This window comes from Triturus cristatus, chromosome 7 (assembly GCF_964204655.1).
Source record: "Triturus cristatus chromosome 7, aTriCri1.1, whole genome shotgun sequence".
Taxonomy (NCBI): domain Eukaryota; kingdom Metazoa; phylum Chordata; class Amphibia; order Caudata; family Salamandridae; genus Triturus; species Triturus cristatus.
Genome location: NC_140590.1, coordinates 664,116,503 through 664,137,245, shown reverse-complemented (window position 1 = coordinate 664,137,245; position 20,743 = coordinate 664,116,503). Strand labels below are relative to the sequence as shown.

General features: G+C 47.7%; 1 protein-coding gene across 5 annotated transcripts in view; it reads left to right on the top strand.

The window, feature by feature from the left end:
- LOC146810317 (ATP-binding cassette sub-family A member 10-like) overlaps window positions 1–20,743 on the top strand; it is a 1,555,322-nt gene that overhangs the window by 679,037 nt on the left and 855,542 nt on the right. For all 5 annotated transcript variants that reach the window (XM_085617313.1, XM_085617310.1, XM_085617311.1 and 2 more), the window contains one exon: window positions 17,606–17,725. In XM_085617313.1, coding sequence (XP_085473439.1) covers window positions 17,606–17,725 — 120 coding nt within the window. The remainder of the gene's footprint in view (window positions 1–17,605; window positions 17,726–20,743) is intronic.

Below are 20,743 nucleotides of genomic sequence, written 5' to 3'. Positions count from 1 at the left end.
TGGATAACGAAGGGAGCAGAGCGGGACCCATTGAGCAGGACCGCAGCCTGGGGTTGGCGGTACAACAACCAGATACAGTCCAGGAAGTTGAAGGGTGCTCCCATCCGTTCCAACAGGGCCAGAAGGTAGTCCCACACGAGGGAGTCAAATGCCTTAGTGGCGTCCAGGAAAACCGCTGCGGCCTCACATCCGGGATCGATGTCCTGTATCACCGCCTGTAGGGTGCGCAGGTTATGGGAAGTCGCCCGATTCGGGACGACCCAGCCTGGTCGGGAAGGACCAGACGCTCCATCAGAAGATTAAGGCGTGTAGCTAGTACCTTCGCAAGTATCTTACTATCCGTGTTCAACAAAGAGAGGGGCCTGTACGAGTCGCAGTGCTCCGGGGATTTACCCGGCTTCAACAAAGATGTGATGAGTGCCTCGCGCATCGTCTCCGGCAAGATACCTTCCTCAAGGGCGGAGTAATACACCTGCTTCAGTATAGGGGCAAGGATATGGATGAAGGCTTTGTAAAAGTCTATCGGCAAGCCGTCCGAGCCCGGCGCCTTGCCAGACTTCATGGACATTATCGCGTCCTTTATCTCATCCAATTCTAGTTCATGATGCAGGAATTTCTGCTGGGATGGGCCCAGCCAGGCTAGTGCGGTGTCATCGAGGTACTCATGCAGTGCAATCGGTGTCGTCCTGCGGGAGGTGTACAAATCTTTGTAATGATCAGTAAGGACTCGGAGCTGGGCCGCAAGGTCCCGCTGCGGGACGCTGTGTCCATCCAGTAAGGAGGACACGTAATTTCGGTACCTAGGGGGCCGGACCGTGCAGGCCAATGCTCTACCGGGTCTGTCACCTTCGCCATATATCCGCGCAACATAAGGCTTCCCTAGAAACTTGCATTCTTTAGCAGCAGCGTCAGCATATTCATTAAATTTATCTCTAAGTTGCGCTGCGACCTCCCGATCATGCGTGTTCCGCGCCATCTCGTGCTCTAGAAGCAGTAGTTCAGCCTCTCATTTGCGCACGTCTCCGCGCAGGTACCTGAGGACCCCCCCGCCCTTCGCTATGCAACACCCCCTCACAGTAACTTTGAAAGCTTCCCACACAGTAGTGAATTTGGAGACTGAGTTAGTATTGCGGTTAAAGAAGTCCGTTATGTCGTCCTCTAATTCCGCCATAAAGGCAGAGTCTGTGAGGTGCGCAGGGTTAAGGCACCAGTTCAGGTATGGGGATACATCAAGGGGAATGTGCAGGCACAGTAATACAGGGGAGTGATCTGAGAATGTACGAGCCAGGTGGCGCGCCTTGACCAGCCACGGGGCGAGGCCCGCCGACAGAAATATATAGTCAATGCGAGCCCAAGTTGAGTGCACAGCAAAGTGGTGCGTGCCTTGTCTAAGTGAGGGGTGAAGGTGTCTCCACGCATCAACCAGCTGATGCTCGTCCGTTATGTTTACCAAAGTGCGTTGGGTATGAGAGTAATGTGACGGCTGAGGGTGTGATCTGTCCATCACGGGCCTGAGCGCAGTATTGAAATCACCTCCCATGATGACATGAGAGATGCCTAGTGTTTGTATCTTTCCCCACATGGTCAGAAGCGTCTCCGGGTCATCTACATTGGGGCCGTAGTAGCAAGCAAACAGTATTGTGTGAGAGTGCAGTTTCCCCCATATCATGCAGTATCTGCCACAGGGCCCCACCTCAGTTCCCGCCGGTATGAACCCCTTGCCGCGTCGCACCAATATGGTCACACCCCTAGCATATGTAGAGTAAGACGAAAACACCCTGCATGTAGCCCAGCGCGATGCGAAAAAGGGGGTCCCCCCGGGCCGCAAGTGCGTCTCCTGTAGCATGGCAATAGACGCTCCCTGCCTATCTAGGTAACCCAAGACCTGTCTTCGCTTTCTCGGGTCATTTAACCCGCGCACGTTCCAGGAGATCAGCTGAAGCTGCTGTGTTGGCCCTGTGTCCCCTACGTCCCCCATTGATCCAGACCTAATAAAACTTGACATGTATTCATAGCATGCAACAGCACATAGCATTCAGTGTAGCAACCAAAAAGGACCCTCCAAGGAACTACCCCAATTTCCCATTTCCGCACATTCGTCACTCGTGAGTCAGTGGTACTAAAACGAAAACGGAACTTATGCCCACCCACACCGGCGTCCCCAACTGGCCGGGAATATTGACCCTGCCCTTCCCTCCCCATCCCCAACAATACCAACCCAACAGGGAAAAACTGTAGAAAAGCAGCCCCTACCTCACTGAGGGGGGGGGGTGCAGTGGGGCTCACCCATCGGGGGGACAATGTCTAGGGGCGCCCAACCTGCCACCCATCTCCCTACTTACACCCACAAGAACCCAGATGACATGTCCGGCCTCTCAATGTGGGACGGAGGTGGGTGACCGAGCACAGATTTCAACAGTGACCAGTTCGAGCATTGGTAATAGTAGACGGTTACCTCACCGGGGTATGCAGTAGTTTGATCGGGTAATTCAGCAGCGGCATGCGTAAGTGGCCGTGTCTCCACCACAAGAGTGTTCAGTCCTGCTGTCCCATCGGCGACGACGATCTAGAGCGGTGCTGCGACGCCTTTTCTCGTGCCATGTCCTTCTTATGTTGCTTGAGGAAGTCTTCCACGAGTTGCGGTTGCTGAAAAAAAAGTTGTTTGCCTTGGTGAGATATTTTCAGCTTCGCAGGGTAAAGCATGGCGTAAGGAATCTCCTGGGCCTGTAATTTCTTTTTGACCACTGCGAATTTGCGTCGGGACTCCTGCACAGCTGCAGTGAAATCAGGGAAGAAGGATAAGGTCGCATTGCCGTATCGCACTGTACCAATCTCCCTCGCACGGCGCAGCACAGCGTCTCTATCCCTATAGTTGAGAAATCGCGCAATGATGGGCCGTGGAAGGGACCCAGGAGGGGGGCGGGCAGCTAAGGATCTGTGCGCCCTTTCTACGATAAGGTGTGAGGAGAAGGAGTCTTTCCCAAAGAGCTCAATCACAAGGTTCTCAACAAAGGCCTCCATTTTCCCAGTATTGGTGGACTCCGCAAGGCCTAGAATGCGGACGTTATTGCGGCGGGACCTGGCCTCAAGGTCCTCATTCTTGTCCGCAATTATTTTGAGGTGCCTGTCCATTTGAGTCATCTGTTTGCCCGCGGAGGCAGCGCCGTCCTCCAGGGAAGAGATCCTCTCCTCAGTCTCCTGAATTCGGATGTCGTGTTGATCCAGTTTAGCCACGACCCCGTACAGTCGGGCATTCATGGTATCAATCTTGGAGTCGATGGTCGATAGGCTTTGTTTCATGCCCAGTAATAGGGATTTCCAGTCTTCGTCCGGGGCCTCGGAGACCGAAGATCCGCCCTCCGTGCCGGGCGTCGGCGGGGGGTTTTTCTTGGTCTCGAATGGTAGCCTGGACTGGCGAGTGTCGCTGCGGCCCATGGCGCGGTCAGGGGGCAATCCAGCGTATCGCCCACGATCCAATCCGGAGGGGCAAGGCCGGCCGGGACGTGAAGGGGGTCCGTTCACCGACACTCCCCGACAACAGTCCAGCTGGAGACAGAGCCCGGCTTTCAATCAACTGGCGGGCGGCAGGAGGGCGAATCTCCCCGGTCCGGGTAGGTTCCAACCCAGGGCTGTATCAGCCACACAAGTGAGAGCGATGTAGAGAGATGTCAGGGAGTGCCGCAAGGATCGTGGAAAGCACGCGGCGCAGGCGGGGCACAGACCAGCCGGCCGACAAGATCAATGACGGAGTCGTCCCCTCTCAGCGACCTCCGTCCACGAGGTAAGAGCCAGGCCGCAAGCGGCGTGGGTGCCAAGGACGGCGGGGAGGTGGGCCGATCCCAACAGTCTGCAGTAAGGCCTCAGCCACAGCCCCAGGCAACCGGACCAGCCAGCAGTCTTGGCGCAACCACCTCACGGTAGAGGCAACATTAGGGTGGTGGTTATGCTCGCTTAGGCCGCAGTAAAGAGTAAGGCAATCAACATGTACCTGGAGGTCCCGCAGTGGCTCCTTACTGCTTTTTCTTCACCGTAGAAGCCAAGCCAGGCTAGGGAGATGCCGCTGGAGCTCAGTCAAATTGCCGTGATGGAGACCCTAAAATGTCCGCCGGTGTCAAGGGTGGCGCCAACAGTCTCCCAAGGCGGAGGGCGATAGAGCGCTCCAAGCGTTCAGCGGGACCCCCAGAGGGCAGTTAGAGCGCGGCGTCCAGTCACGGCCCAAAGCGCATCTCAGCCCCGGTGCCCGGGGGTGCCGCAGCTCCTCCCAGCCTGTATCAGGCCACAGCGGGTCAGCGGGCCTCTCCCCCAGAGCGCAGGGCAGTTTGAAGCACAGAGAAGTCGCGATGTCTGGCCAGGCCACAACGAGGCATGCAACGCTGCTCTCCGGCACAAACAGCGCCCCCGGGACGGGGCGGCAGCCCTGAGCAGCCGCAGCCCAGGCGGCAGTCAGCGGCCGGTCAGGGTCCCCGGAGTGTACACCTTCCTCGCTCCGCTTACCCCGGTGTCAAGTAGGTGAGGTCTCAACGAGGGGGGCCGACGTGCCCTCTCCCGGGTCTCGGCGTTCCCCACGGGCCGCCGCGTCCGCAGCTCATAGCAGGCCCCAAGGCCTCGGGGTTTCTTAGCGTGTACACGCCGACGGGCCTCAGGTCTCCCACCGACACCGCTCACCGCCCAACGGATCAGCAGCAAGTATCTCGGCTCACCGATGTGCGAGCGCGCCGATCGTTACACCGCTGCAGTCAGCAGATTCTTGCAGGCATAATGGTGAGGTTTTTAGGCTTAATGTTGCGGTAAGGATAGCATGCAGGATGGTGAAAGTGCCCGGTCGGGCAGGATCCTCACTACAGTGCCGCCATCTTGGTTTAGCGCCACCTAGCGCCCCCCGTGGATAAGGCAGTGTTGTCTTTTAAGGGATATGCTTCTATCCATCTTAAAAAGGCACAAACAACGAGTACGTATTTCAAATTGTTGCACCTTTCCATGTGGATGAAATCTAGCTGCAAAACCTCGAATGGATACATTGGAGGCGCAAAATGACCAGCTGGAGTTGGGGTTCCCCTACCAGGATTATATTTCAGACACACCATGCAATTCTTGACCACATTCTCTGCACATTTAGGGATTCCAGCATTTTGCCATACTGGAGCCAACAACTTACAAATCCCTTTCACACTGATATGGGCCATTCCATGAGCCATTGTCACCACTGCAAGCACATACGCATCGGGTAACAACCATCGCTGATGTTCTGACAAGTCAACCCAACAACCATTTTCATCCAATTTACCCGTACTTTCTCTCCACACACTCAACTCTTTCTCTGAAGCTTCAGCTTGAAGAGACTTCACACTCTCTATCGTATCTTCACACATTCCAACGTCACCAACCCATCTTGCAGGGCCTGCAACATACATTCGATTCACCACATCTTTTGCTGTTTCTTTTGCAATTTCGTCAGCAAATGCATGCCACGACCAACATCATCAGTAACCTTCTTGTGTGCACTGCATTTCACAATCGCAACTTGTAATGGCAAGGTCAGTGACTCGAGAAGCTCATTCACCAACTGACCATGCTGAATCTTAGCTCCATGCGAAGTCAGGAACCCACGTTCTTTCCAAAACTATGAGCCACACCAAACGCGTACTGGCTGTCAGTATATATGGTCACCTTCATTCCTTTCGATAACACACACTCTCTCGTAAGTGCAATCAACTCTGCTGCTTGAGCTGAATTATGTGGTATACGTGCAGCTTCAACAACCGTATGCAAAGTCGTGACAGCATATGCTGCAGTCGTATCACCATTCGGAAGCTTGAAGCATGAACCATCCACCCATAAGGTACCATCACACTTTACAAGAGGAGTATCTTTAAGATCTACTCTCTCTTTCATTTCTTCTTCTGTCCTGAGAAAACAGTCATGCTGTTCAACATCATCTGTCTCTACTGGAATTGGCAATAATGTGGCTGGATTCAACGTATTGCACCTCTTTATGTGCACATGAATCGCTAACAGTGTCAACTCGTAACCTGACAATCGAGCACTAGTTAAGTGCTGTGTCTTGGTCCTGTTTAACAACATGTCCACTGCATGTGGAACCATCACAATCAACATATTATTCATCACTAACACAGCAGACTGTCGAATAGAAACAGCTGCTGCCGCTGTGGCTCTCAAGCAACTCGGCAATGCTTTAGCTACGGGACCCAAAGTCGACGAAAAATACGCGCACGGACGCTGCTTGTCTCCAAAAGACTGTGTCAGCACTGACAATGCACAACCCTCTTTCTCATGGACATACAGTGTAAAGGGGTTACTGTAGTCGGGGGTACCCAACACAGGAGCCGAACACAATGCATTACGCAATTCGGAAAAACTTTTCTGACTATCTTCAGACCATGGAACGGGATTCGGTGTATCTTTACAGGTCAAAGCTACCAAAGGTTTGGCCAGCAAAGAAAAATTTGGTATCCACTGCCTGCAGTATGATGTAATGCCCAAGAAAGTACGTACTTCTCTCTGTGTCCTTGGCACACTCAATTTTGCAATTGCCTGAATTCTTTCTGGGGTCAGTTTCCTTCCCTCCTTCGATAAGAGATGACCTAAGTAGGTCACTTCTTGTCGACAATATTGCAGTTTTGAAAGTGACACTTTGTGATTTAAATCAGACAAATGACGCAACAACGACAAGGTGGCTTCTTTACAAATCTTTTTAGTATCTGTAGCGATTAGCAAGTCATCGACGTACTGAATAAGGGTAGCGCCATCAGGTAAAACAATTGCATCAAGTTGTGTTTTTAAAGCCTGAATATATATTGATGGACTTTCACAGTAGCCTTGCGGAGCGCGTTTGAAGCGGAAGCTTCGGCCTCCTAAACTGAAGACAAAAATATCCCTGCTCTCCTCGGCAATCGGGATGCTGAAGAAAGCATTCTTCAAGTCAATCACCGAGAACCAGGTGGCGGAAGCTGGAATCATAGTCAATAGGGCAGTGATATCAGGAGCAACTGGAAACTGTGGCACAACTATTATATTGACCTCTCTAAGATCAATCACGAACCTGTTAACAGGTGGCTGAGAAGGGTCAGTACGTTTCAAAACAGGCAGAACAGGAATATTACAAACGTTGCCTCTTGTCTCTTCAATTACATCTTTTTCAATCAAATCATAGATGATTGCTAGTAACGCTTTTTCACCTTCACTAGAGATCTTGTATTGGGGAATGCGTGGCAATTTAACATTGGCTTTCAATGTCACAACATATGGCGGTATTTCCAAAAGACCCACATCATTAGGACCAGTAGCCCAAAGAATATCAGGAAGAAACGACAATTCTATCGGAAGTTTATCCTTCGACAAATACATTGGAGAGATCACTTTCCTACCCAGTGTAAGTTGTACTCCCGAAGGAGAACAATATAATGTCGCATACAATCTTTTCAACAAATCCAATCCTAACAAGTTTTCACCACAACCTGTCGTCAGAATAAGGGGTGCTTCCAATTCACAAGGTCCAACAGAAAGGGACATAGGACTAGAAATTGGGTTTCTAACCGGGGCGCCAGAAAAACCTACTGAAACATTCATCTCGCCAGACAAAGGTGCGCCAGGGAGTTTTGAGTGCATAATAGAACTCTTTGTGGCACCAGTATCCAACAGAAAAGGCTCTGACACACCTGATGTAATCACCTTAACATAAGGTCCACTCTGAGCTACTGGAACTGAAACAACTTCCTCTCTTTGTCTATGGCTGTCCTAGCAATCATTACCTTCCATATTCTCATCTTCTGCATAGTAGTCATCAGCATAGTACTGAGCCGTCCTACCAGACGCGTTATTTTGCTAGTCAAAACTATTCATTGAATTCTGAGACGGCAAGGAACGCGCGTTCTGCGGTAAACTTCCACGTCCTCTACCTCTAGGAGCTTGTTGAACACCTCGACCTCTTGCGCCAGAAGCACCATTCGTATGCTGTAACAAAATAGGACAACTATACTTGAAATGACCCTCTTCTTTACAATATGAACACTGATTGGGACCTACAGGAGCACGTGGTTGAGAATACTCGAACCTTTGCGAGTTTCTCTGAAACTGTTGAGGCTGCTGATAGTTACTCTGACCACCACGTGGCGGATACGCCTGTTGTAAAAGAACCTTCGTCTTCAATTCTTTAGTTTTCTTTTCTGCTCTATCCTTCTCATCTTTATCCCTATTTTCGTAGTACTGTGCAGTAGCCAATATTTGTGCTGAAGAGGAAACGGCCCAAGAACTCTCTGAATCTTTCAATTTCTTACACAGCTCGGGAAGCAAATTGTGCACAAATTTGTCAACGAACAACCGTTGACCACCTTCTGTACTCATATCTTGACCACTGTGGTCGATAAACGTTTCTTCAAACCTAGTGAAGAAATCAGACACTGTTTCATCTTTCTTCTGCTTACACGCAGACAATTTATCCCAATTCACACGCATCGCAGGCATTAAAGTCTTCATGTAAGTAATGATCCTAGCAGGAAGTTCTGCTACCAAAGGCTCAGGCTTGGCACCACCAACTTGTCTATCATTTGCAGTACTAATATTAGCCCATGTGTCACCTAACTCTTGCGCATGATCTGTATGGCGAATCAATCCCCACAAAGGTTGTGGAACAACATTCCCAAATAACATGTCTATGTCGGCTAAACTCATAATGCATGAGTCTGCAGTCTGTGATAATTCCTTATAATACCCTGCAGGGTTTTTACGGGGGTCAGGCAAAGTCTGCTTAAGGGCTAAAACTTCAGCTCGCTTCCAAGGAACATGTACCCAAACACGCTGAAAATGAGCTGGAGCAGCAACAATGTTATTAACGGCATCAGCCGCAACGGCGTCTTTCCATACCGGAGGGACTTCTCTCATTGGGTACTGTCGCACTTTTTTCCTAACTGAGGAGTCATGTTCAAACAGTGACTGGGAAAGATCCTTATTCCTAAAGGACAACAGCGTCGCAACTGCTTTCTCAACTCAAACCGTACACGGCACAACTCAGGCGGATTTGTTTCTAACCCATTATCTTCCAATTCCTCACAAAGGAAAGCACACATTTTCTCAAAAACGTATCTTTGTTTCGGTGCTTCCCATTGACGGAAGACATTCATAACAGACTCTACATCATATTTAAAAGGGAAAGTAACCCATTTACGCGCCATATGGTCAAACGCTTCTCTCTCTCTCTCTCGAATCAGGCAGTTGACTACGCGACTGCTTACTTTCCGAATTAGGGGTCACACCAGCTGACCCGAAGAGAGGAAATATAATGCTAGCAACAGTATCAGTCATTTTCTGTTGGATAGAAGGAGAAGTTGACAAGAGAACAGGAGAAAAAACAGAGGGAGGCAAGGCAGACGCAGATGCAGACGCAGAGGCAGTATCAGGAAGACCACTAGAAGAGGCAGACAAAGTCGTAGAAAGTTCAGATGAAGCAGGTAGCGAAGTCGGCGGCCCTTGAGAGGGCTGCGCCATAGGAGTAGGAGCCAACTGAAGAGGAACTGGCGGCTGTGGAAGAACCTGAGGCACAATATTTGGGGGTTGCACAACTAAAGGTTGCGGTGGTGCTGTAGCACTCTGCGCATAAGGGGGTGGTGAACTCAACAAGTGTGACATTAAAGGATCTTTCTCAATTTCTTTTGCTGCATCTTGCTGAAGAAGCGGCAAAACTGGATAACATTTATCGATCACCATTTTACGTTGCCTGTGCAACTGCTCACTCATCTGTTCTTCTTCATTATCTTTAAACTGCATAGCAGCTTGCATTATCGAGATACCCTTTTCTCTCTTATTTCTCTTTGCTAATTTAATTTCCTTCTGTTAGGCTTCTTTACGCCATAAGCGGAAAGAGTCAAACATCGCCAGCCGGGCTTTCTTCTTAAAAAGTTTAACCTCCAGATTATCCAGAATCTCTGTGTCAAAACTACCATATTGGGGCCATTTTAAAACACCATCTTTCCTGGTGTATCGGATCCATACTTCATTATATGTGATGGGGCCTACGCCATGTTTCACATATAGTTCATAGGTTGGAGTTCCAATCGGAGGAACCGGACACGAGTCCTCCAATCGGGAATCCCTATTACAACCAAGACAAAACAAATTTCCAAGTCTGCTAAGACCAGGCATCTTCGCTCTCTAGTCTAGCTTCAAACTTCAAAGGATTATCGAATACGATAGTCTCGTGAATACACGAGTCCCTCGGCTTTGGTACTTGCAAGTTCCAAATCAAAGATCCCAAGGGAATACCAAACTAAGAACCAAACTAAGGACTGGGAGACGCTCCACTTATACTTAACTGAGGTATCGATGACGTCACCAGAAGACTCGTCTATCGTTTCGCTCTACCAATCATCAAGGGTCCAAAACAGGGCGATAGTCAGGGCAGCAGTCCTTCGTAGCCGTCGGGAAGCAGGGAACTTCGCAGCAAAGACTTTCGGACCACGTCGACATACAGGGGTCGATGAAGTGGCGGCCTTCCTCCAGAATTTTCACACGAAGCTCCTCACGAACCTCTGGCTTGGACCGGTACCGCTGAAATCGCCCCACGTAGGGCGCCAATTGAAGTACTGGGTTTTTCAGAACCCAGCGGTGCCAGGGAACACACCCGAAGACTTCGAGTTCTTCCTGTTTCAGACTACAGAAACACAGAGTCTTCTTGGTGAAGTCAAAGATCGTATTTATTGGCTGCAACCAGTAACAGGTATCCTAGAAGTACAACACGGTGTATATTCTCAGGAGACTGCTCAAACTTACAAAGCCAGCCTTCTCTTTTATACAAAATATTATGCTTTAGGCAAACATTCCTTATTTTACAGTTGACCATTCACATATTTTCACTACAAAGAAAAAGCAGAGTCATGATGACAAGCCCATATTTCAGTTTGTTCAGCCCTCAATCAATTACCCAGCGAGGCTTAGTACTTTCATCCGATATCGACGGGCCCCCAATAAAAACGGGCACCTCCTCCTCGTAAAGCAAGTCATAAAGAAAGAAACAGGGACAGGTGTATGTAAGATTAGGCAGGGTTTGTGTGTGATGAAAGGTTTTATGATATGTTGTGCCTTGATACTAATCTCATTCGGCCACTGGGAAAGGAACTGGTCGAACAGGTTTGGCTTCAGGCAGTGGAGTCAGCTTGCCCAGGTCACAGGTCACAGAGGAGTCAGCAAAGCTGTACGTGTCCTTTAGACTATTAGATGGCTTTAGTCAGTGGCCTATGTGAGGGCAATCACAAAATGGCTGGAGTTTCAAAATGGAACCCGAGGGTTCAGGACGGAAACTCTGATTTCAGGGTGATTTCGTCACCCGAATATGACGAAAATAATTGTGTATAGTATTCTAATCATTCTCGGTCTGCTGATACCAAAATCGTCATGATGCGAGAATGTTTATAACACGGGTCCAGAATTTTCAGTACCACAACTTATACATATATATACACACACACACACTATATATATATTTTTTCTCTCATATATATATATGTATATATATGAGAGAGAAACTATAGATATGTAAATACATTTTTTTATACATGTGTGCTTTCTCTGTGGGGTCGTTCGCAGCCCTCAGTGAAACCTTACATGTATAAAAATCATTTAGCCCCCACAGGTGGCCAGCCCATCTGTGCAAGGGCCAACACCCTGCTTATTTGATTTTTTAAATGTATTTTAAAGTCCACAGATTTATTTTAAAACATTGCCTCCCAGGGAGGGAGGGTGGCAGCCTAGTACCATGAGGACTGGCCTCCCATGAAGAACCCACTTGGCCTAGTGGGATTCCTGCTCATGGATTGCAGCATGCCACAGTCTACGAGCAAGAATTGGTGTGTGAGAGGCATCAATGGAAAGTGGGGACTCTCCCCTTTCCAGTGATGCCTCCCGCAAACATGGGGAGGCAGCCAAAAAACCAAAGCGGTTTGTGACGTCAGCACAGCTCGCAGCATGCTGACGTCACAGATCATAGGGGATGGGGGTTGACGTGGAAGTGATTCCGTGTCTACTCACCCGTTTCCTTTCAAAAAGGAATCCTCTGGTGCAAGCACCAGGGAATCCTAATTGGCCCTCCCTGGTGTTGGCCAGTGGCCATTCCACGCACTGGGGAGGTAATGCGTATGTCAGCCAATGGTCAACAAACGCACCAAAGAGGTTGAAGTGCAGAAACATTTTCATAATATGGAACATTTTTCTGCACTTTAGATTTCTCTCATTTTAAACAATGGCTGTATTTTTCACTCATACTTATGGTCCAGTGTCTACTGGTCACTGGGAGTAAGGGGCCTGCTCTTTGTAAATGTGCAGGATGTTTCTCAGTATGCTGTCAAATGCCAAACTGCCCATTCTGTAATAAATTATGGAATTAGATTTTTCCAAAGAATGAGTCCATGCGGGGGAATATCCCTGCTATCACATCCTTTTAAAGCTCTCAGGCCTACTACCTAAAGTGCATTGACTGTTTGTTCACCCAATATGTCTCTGCACCTGCTTGAGGGGAGTTCCTAGTAAGGAATTGTTAGAACTGGGGGTCTCTAGTTGGCTGAGGTAGGTACCTTAGTCCAAATAGGGACCCTTGCTTCTAGTCAGGGAAAGAAGGGACACACTCTCATATAACCCCTGCTCCCCCCCGGTAGCTTGGCACGAGCAGCCATGCTTATCTCCAAGGCAATGTGTAAAGTATTTGCAACCACACTCCCAGTAACACAGTGATAACACCACAAATGGACACCACTCAGGTTTTATAAAAATAGCGGTATCTTTATCAAAAGGGATACGATGAGACCAAACGATAAAGATCTAACATATGTGTATTCGTAATATTTCACTTTGCCGGTTATTAGGCCAACAATCACTTGTACGTTTGTGCGGTATTAATGAGCAATTCAGGATGATCTTGTGTAGTCCTAATGCAATGCTATGCAGTTCGTAATGCAGTACGTAATGTAGTAATAAGACAGTCCTTAATGCAAGTACTAATGCAGTTCGTAACGCAGGAATAACGCAGTTCGTAATGCAAGAATAATGCAATTCGTAATGCAGGAATAATGCGGTTCATAATGCAAGAATCAGGCAATTCTTAATGCAAGGAATAATGCAGTTCGTAATGCAAGAATCAGGCAGTTCGTAATGCAAGAATAAGGCAGTTCGTAATGCAAGAATCAGGCAATTCGTATTGCAAGAATCTGGCAGTTCGTAATGCAAGAATAATGCGGTTCGTCAATCTGAGCAGTCAACTCAGGCACCACTAGGACCCAACAGCAGAGACAACGGTCTTATGCTTAAAGAGGTGGCCCCGGTACTGCTGGGCAGGTACGGGCCACCCGGGGACTCAGCGCGTCTAACGCGGTGCAGTGGGAGAGAGATCATAGCACTCCTGTACTCCTCCTGCACGCCTTCCCAGGCTAAACACATGCTTGCTGCTCCCAACTGGAGTACAAGCCTTACCTGGGGGGTGCGCTGCCTCGCTCTCTCTCTATACGCTCGTCGGACGTCATGCTGGGCGGCCCCGATGACGTTGCAGCTCCGTTGCTAGGCGACGTAGTAGCCGGACAAGTTACGACGCTGCCTTCTCCTTCGTTGACGATCTTGGGCAGATTCCTCTTGGCTAGCAACGATCACGATCCCTTTCACCTTGCAGCTTCCTTAGCTTTGAGAAATCCTTTAGCACATTGCGGCTCAGGCCGGTGGCGGCGATCCTCACTCACAGCCTCAGTTACGATGACGGCTCGAGCCGCAAACAGCAATGCAGCAGTGTGGACGATGTTTCACGCTGCGGGGGCAATGCAGTCACAGGTCACCATGTAAACAGCACCACAGACCACACGGCAGTCTCAGGCTTGAAAAAGCACACGCACCAAGCGTTGCTGAGACACAGTTGGAAACTTCGATGTTCCTGAGTTTCCACAACAGGGGACCAGCTCTCCTCGGGCCCTTGGAGAAAAGTTACTTCAGGACACAGCACACAGCAAAGTCCTCTCAAGCAGGGGGACACAGCACACAGCAAAGTCCCTAGTCCTCTCCTTAGTCAATTCAGCAAACTGCAGGCCAGCCCCAGAACACACAGCAAGAGCAGTCCTTCTCTTCAGTCTCTTCAGCTGTTCTCCTTTGTCAGAGGTTCCTCTTGATCACAAAGTAGTTTCCATCCTTTTTCAGTCTGGATTGCAGTCTTGAGTTCAGGGGTTTTCGCTCTTACATTTATACCCCTAAATGCCTTTCAGGTCTTTGTGTTCAGGGGGGCTCTGAGCCCGGTCCAAACCAGTTCTGGGTGCCTTCCTGCCAGTGCACACCTTCTTTCTTTGATAGTGAGGGTCTGGGCCTCAGACACTCTGTAGGAGGTGGAGACATTCCTTTGTGGCAGTAGCACAGGCCTCTTCACACCAAAGGGGCTACTCCTCCCACTACACCAAATGCAGGCCAGCCTGTGCTCTCTCACCTACCCCTCTCTGGTGTCAGGACACTCCCCAGACCTGGTCACATCCAAACCCAGACAGTCAATACACACCCAGGCAGTGACACACAGGATGGTTAGAACAAGACCCCAGCCACTCCTGAAAGTTCAATTTCTAAACACACAATTTAAAATCCATCTTCATAGAAAGATGTGTTATCAAATTCTGAATTCAGGCACACTAAACTTCATCTCTCCATCTTATGCCTACGGGAAGATATGCTGGAAACATAGGACCCAGCATTCCCCATTCTGTCCAATGGGCAAGATGGCCTTGCAGCAGTGAAAAACAAATTTGGCAGTATTTCACTGTCAGGACATGGTACCCACCTCAGTACATGTCCTACCTTTCACATACACTATGCCATGCCCAGGGGGGTACCTTGGGCCTACTATAGGGGTGTCTGATGTGCATATAAAGGGAAGGGTAAGGCCTGGCAGCTGGGTGCACTTGTCAGGACAACAAGGCAGTTAACCCGTTTACCGTGGCGGTAATTCCGCCGTGGTGTGGGGCATTCCATTGAGTGGGCGGGGCCGCGTCGGCCAACGGACGTGCACAGCACTACCAAGGTAGTGCTTGCGACGGCCGTTGGCCTACGGGCGCAACGAACGGGTTAACAAACTGCGTGCAGGCACGGGAGTGGTTGGCCTGAGATCTCTTTTTAGGGCTACTTGTGTGGGTGGCACAATTAGTGCTGCAGGCCCACTAGTAGCATTTGCATCACCAGCCCTGGCACACATAGTGCACTTTACTAGGAGCTTTACTAATAAGACAAACATACCAATTATGGACAACCAATTAACATAACACTTTATATAGGGAGAACTTGCACTATGACACTGATCAGCAGTGGCAAAGTGCCCAAGGCATCTAAGCCAGTAAAACGAAATCCATCACAGCATCAAAAAAATAGAGGAGGTAGAGGAAAAAAGTCTGGGGTAACCATGCCAAGAATTGCCAGGTCTAACAGGAATGTTCCAAACAAACTCCTGAGAGAAAGTGTGTTTATCATTTAGATACCTTTGAAGGAGGTTCAGCTTAAAAGTCCCAGTGATTAGCATTTGTGCATTCGGAAGGCTGTTTCTTAAATTGGCCACGGTGTGCTGCATTTGTTTAGCAGTGCATTCTTCGCTTTATATCTTAGGGTTATATAGACTTTTACTATAATTAAGGGCAGGTTCTGTCCATCAGTCCAAAAGGTACCTATCACAGCCTGTAACCTGGATTCTTGTACAAGGAGAACCTTGATGCTAAAAGATGCATCAGTAATTAAGTACATAGCTAGCCTTCCCTTGATATGCCCTTTTGAGGCAGACTTGCTTGCAGGGCTGAAGATTTCTGGAAAGCCAACAATGGGGATTGACGCTCCAGACCAGGTTTCTTGTAAAACAACAAAAATCTGTGTTGTCCAGTTTCCAGTGCAGGCCAGCCACATTCCAGGGACAGATGTTGAGGGGGACTTCAAACTGCTTTGCAGATTTAATTGAGTTTAATGACTCTTTGGGGGTCCCTAATCAGGTGAGTGTACAGGAAAGCGTACCACAGGGGAGCCAAGTCAAATCTTGAACATTGTTGATACTGTTTCCATCCATGATGTTGAGCTGGTTTGCAGGATTGCTTGATCCTAGCCAAGGTCCACTCTTTACCATGGTCAGTTTGGCACCAGTTAGGTTTTGGAGACTAAATTAAGGCACCTCTTTTGGCTTTGTTCATGGCAGACCAATATTTGTTATTGTTCTCTGTGGATCCTTTTGGGCACAAGAGTCCTTCCTAAGCGTGTTGATCAATGCGGGTAGATATGTGAAGCTATTAAATATTTTGACCTTAACCCCCCCCCTCCCAGTCCTTGAGTTTCTCTCTCTGACAATAAACTCTCTGCATGAATACATTTGAGGCAAATGTGACCAGCATGGACTCCATGCACTGCAAGCCCAGTATTGGTAAAAATTCACTTGCATTTATGTTGTAGGATTTATCTATTGTCAGTTGTTGTAGATCTCTTCATATTCTAAGCATGTTGCCATGGTTTAAGGTATCTTGTCTTCCTCTTGATGTGTATTGTGGTTGGAAGAAGAGCTCAGATTAACTTTTCTCGTGGCACGAATTTGAGCCAGTTGTAATAATTGTAGTGGTTTGGATGCCTGTAATATGCAGGTTTTGAAGCTGCCACTTACTCAAAGGGGTTTCCTGGAAGCCCCCCCCATTTATTTTCTTGGTGGTTTCAATGCGGTATTAATCTGCTCACGGGGTACCGACCAATGCAGGACACATGACACAAAGCAGCAGGGTGGCACAGAACGGATCTAGGTCGCCAGTGGCAAACAGCACTGAGCTGCCAGCCGGCAAGAGCAAGTCGGAGCACACACCACACGCCACTGCCATCACCATACTCAGCACCTCCAACTACGGGCACCACCACCTCTCCTCTACCGACCCCTACAGAACTCTCCGTCAGGTGATCCTCCATGAGGGGAGTGAAGGGTGGCGGGGTGCTGGGCAGTGTAGCTACGTGGGACGGGACACAAACACCTGGCCAGTTCAACAGCTGTCCTCATTCCCTACTTCAGTCTGCAGGGGCTTGGATCATGACCGCTAACCTCCATTCTGCTGTGCTCCACCTCGTTATGTTCCAACTCACTGCTTTCCTCCCTTGTGTTGAACAGCTGCATGTGTTCGTCCTGCGTCTTAACCGCCACAACCTGAAACAATTAGACTTGCACCAACTATTCTTCCCTATCCAAATGAATTAAAGGTCTTTATGCATTGATTGTTATTTGATTTACACTATGTATTCTAAAAGCTTGTCTATAATGGTCTTTAAGCCACCCAGTTATAGCTTTACAAAATAAATAAAGAATGTAGCTAAATCCTAGGCATACAATCTAGGACTGCTGGTATTTTGAGGTTGTAAATCGCCCAAAATCATTAGTTTTACTGCCACAGAGGGTGTCACATACATTTCCTTTAATTTCTATTACATGCCACATTATTCACATTTTACTTGCTTCAAAATTCAGCACCATTGCAGCAAACCCCAGTCAAGGAATTCCAGAGCAATGCCTTAGTCATAATTATAGTCACGCCTATGATACAGTCATTTTATTAACTTTTTCTTGTACTTACTATTGCAGGTGCAAAACGTTCTTAATGGCTTGGATATCACCAACATTCAGGATGTAAGAGCAGCCAGCCTGAGCGGTGGGCAAAGAAGGAAACTGACTCTTGGAATATCCATTTTAGGGGACCCGCAGGTAACAAGCATTGTTAGTGGTTTGACTTTGAGTGATTATTAGGACGAGCGTGTGTAGTGCCCCTGACAATCATAGAAAGAAATTGCTATATTGAAGAAACATCTTAAACTATAATAATTTGGAAGCTGTGACATGAGCTCTGTTGTGGGAAAGACTGCATTTGCAAAGGTAAGCTGTATCATCACAGAATAATGTCATGAGAAGGAATCAGACAATTAGGTTTACACTGTAGGTTGTAAACATTTGCGGCATGTAGCAGTGCACCATAGTAGATTATTTTGTTCAAACTACCATCCAATGCGACCCCACCTAGGATAATGTGTGCCAGCAATGGAAGGATGTATTGTTGATTAAACATTGTATAATGATTTTGTCAAAAGCAGTGTATGAAATACTGTGGGGCAGATTTACAAGCCCCTTGCGCCTCATTTACGCCACCGTTGCGTCACTTTTGTGACGCAGCGGCGGCGCAAATCCTGCGGCATGGTGCGGGGTACTTACAAAGTGACACATCTGGGAGATGCGTCACGTTGTACAGCCCTGCGCCACATGTAGGTGTTCCTGAGCAGGGGGGGTGTTCCGGCGCAGGAACGCCTCCTAAAAGTGGCTGAGTGAAATCTGCAAGATTTCCCTAAGTCACGTTTAGGCCCATGCTGCGTCAAAACCCTGCGCCTGCCTGAAGCAGGCGTAAGGATTGACGCAGCATTAACAAGATAGGGCCCCCAAGAGCATTGCTGGAGCTGCGACGCAACTTCAGCAATGCGCCACTTTTACCACAGATGCGTCACGCATCTGTGCCGTTGTGTCGTTTTTGCCCCATGGTGCGCCGCATTGTAAATGCGGCGCATCCATGGTGGCGGAGCTGTGGCGCACAATAACTGGTGCATCCCTGCTGATATGCAGGGATGCACCAGTTATTTTTCTGTGCTATGAGCAAGATGTGGGAGTTTAAATCAGGGCTATTTCCCTACAGTGTTTGCGCTGGTTGCAGGTTGCCAATGGAAAAGTAGTATACAAAAAAATCAAGCGAAGGTGGAAACAAGAAAAATAGAGGTAGGTGTGGTATAATGCGTCAATTCCTAAACATTTCTCTGTAAGAAAACAATTATATGAAAGTTAGTTAGATTGCAGCAGTGCCATAGTAATGTTGGTGTAAATGAATGCAACACAAACAGATAGCCTATTAGGGAATTTTTCAAGGTTAGATAAATGTGCACCACAATATTTCAAATCAGATGTGAATGAACACAGATGCTATCATTTTGTAGGCAACAACTACAGTGGTACAGGCAGCAAGTAACATCTGATATTTTGCAAGAGTGTTAGTTGTAACAGGATGGTAATCATTTCTTATGCTAGTGCTTGCACAGAAGACCAGGTTGAAAATGGTTATTTGCTATTTTTGATAAATTTAGTGTTACTGGAAAGAGCATAGTGGGTGCAAAGCAAATGGTTTAGGGCGGGATAGATGGTAGTAATTTGTAGCGTTGGTTATCAAGAAAATTGTAAGGGTTGTTGAAAAATAATGTGGCAAAAGCAGCAATACATAGAAAAAGGCGAGTGTTTTTTGTTGCAGCTTTAGGAAGGCCTTTGTGCAGCTCTTTAATTTCTAAACAAAAAACATAAGTCCAAAAACATGTTATCATGACAGCAATGTTATGCTATGTTACTTTGTAAAGCGTACGTTTACCCGGCGGTTTCATGGAGCTGAGGCAACAGAAACATTGCGCATAACATACCATTTAATCATATGTCAGTCTAAAAAGCCAAGTTTTAATGAGTTTCCTGAATTTAGAATAATAGGAGACAGACTATCAGATGGGAGGGCGTTCCAGATGCGGGTGCAAATACAGAGAATCTGGAACAGCCAAGCTTTGTTTTTCTTCAAATGAGGGGTTGATGAGAAGGTCCGAGTGCATAGATCTCAGATTACGGGTGGGTGTGTATTTTTGAATAGGGCTGGAATGAAAGCAGGTCTGCTACTCTGTAATGATTTAAAGATAATGCAGCCGGCCTTGAAGATGAAGCCCATTTTACTGGCAGCCAGTGCAATTTTCTTATCAGGAAGTTGATGTGGCAATTCCGAACTTGTAGGAATATTAGCCTGGCTGCCTGGTTTTGTACTAATTGAATTTTGCGGTTCAATCCCTTATTAACGCCAAAGTAGAGGGAATTTGCATTGTCTAACCTTGAGATGACCAGTGCAATAATAACCTGTGTAAGACCCTCGAAGGAAAGAAGTTTACCAATCTTTCTGATTTTGCAAAGTTGTGAGAAGTAAGATGAAATTATAGCCCCTAATTGGGGTTTCATAGACAAATTTGTATCATTGTAAAGTAAAGGTGTGTTCAAGGGCGATTAGTGAATGTCAGTGTTGCTTTATAATAGGTTAAAGCATCCAAATATCACACAATTAGACCGGTCAGCCTTAGTGTTGTCTTCTCCAAAGCATTTTGCCTGTGTGCCTCCAATTTTGCTAAGTTTGTTTTTGTTAGCCTTAGTACTCTGCACAGTTTACCACTGCTAACCAGTGCTAAAGTGCTTGTGCTCACTCCCTTAAAAATGGTTTGAGTGATATATACCTAATTGCCATATTTGATTTACTTGTAGGTCCCTTGTAGAGTGGTATATCATATACCCCGGGCCTGTAAATTAAATGCTATCAGTGGGCCTGCGGCACCTATTGTGCCACCCACTTAAGTAGCCATCCATTCCTTCCATTGCAGGCTGAATGCAGTGGTACACTGCCACGTCGACTAGGCATTTTAATACCTGCTTTTCAGTAAAATACAGTTGATGATTACGTTTTACGTGACCTATGACACAGGTACACAAAAATACATTTTATGAGCGGTGTTTGCAGATGTAGAGGGTTTATTTGAGTTAAGGGTACGGGAAATGGTTTTTCTTTTATGTTTATGAGTTTAGTGAAGACTTACAATCACATGGGCGCTTCAAATCATCTCATAGGGTTGAAATAGATGTACTACTTGGTGAGGGTGTAACAGTTGAACAATG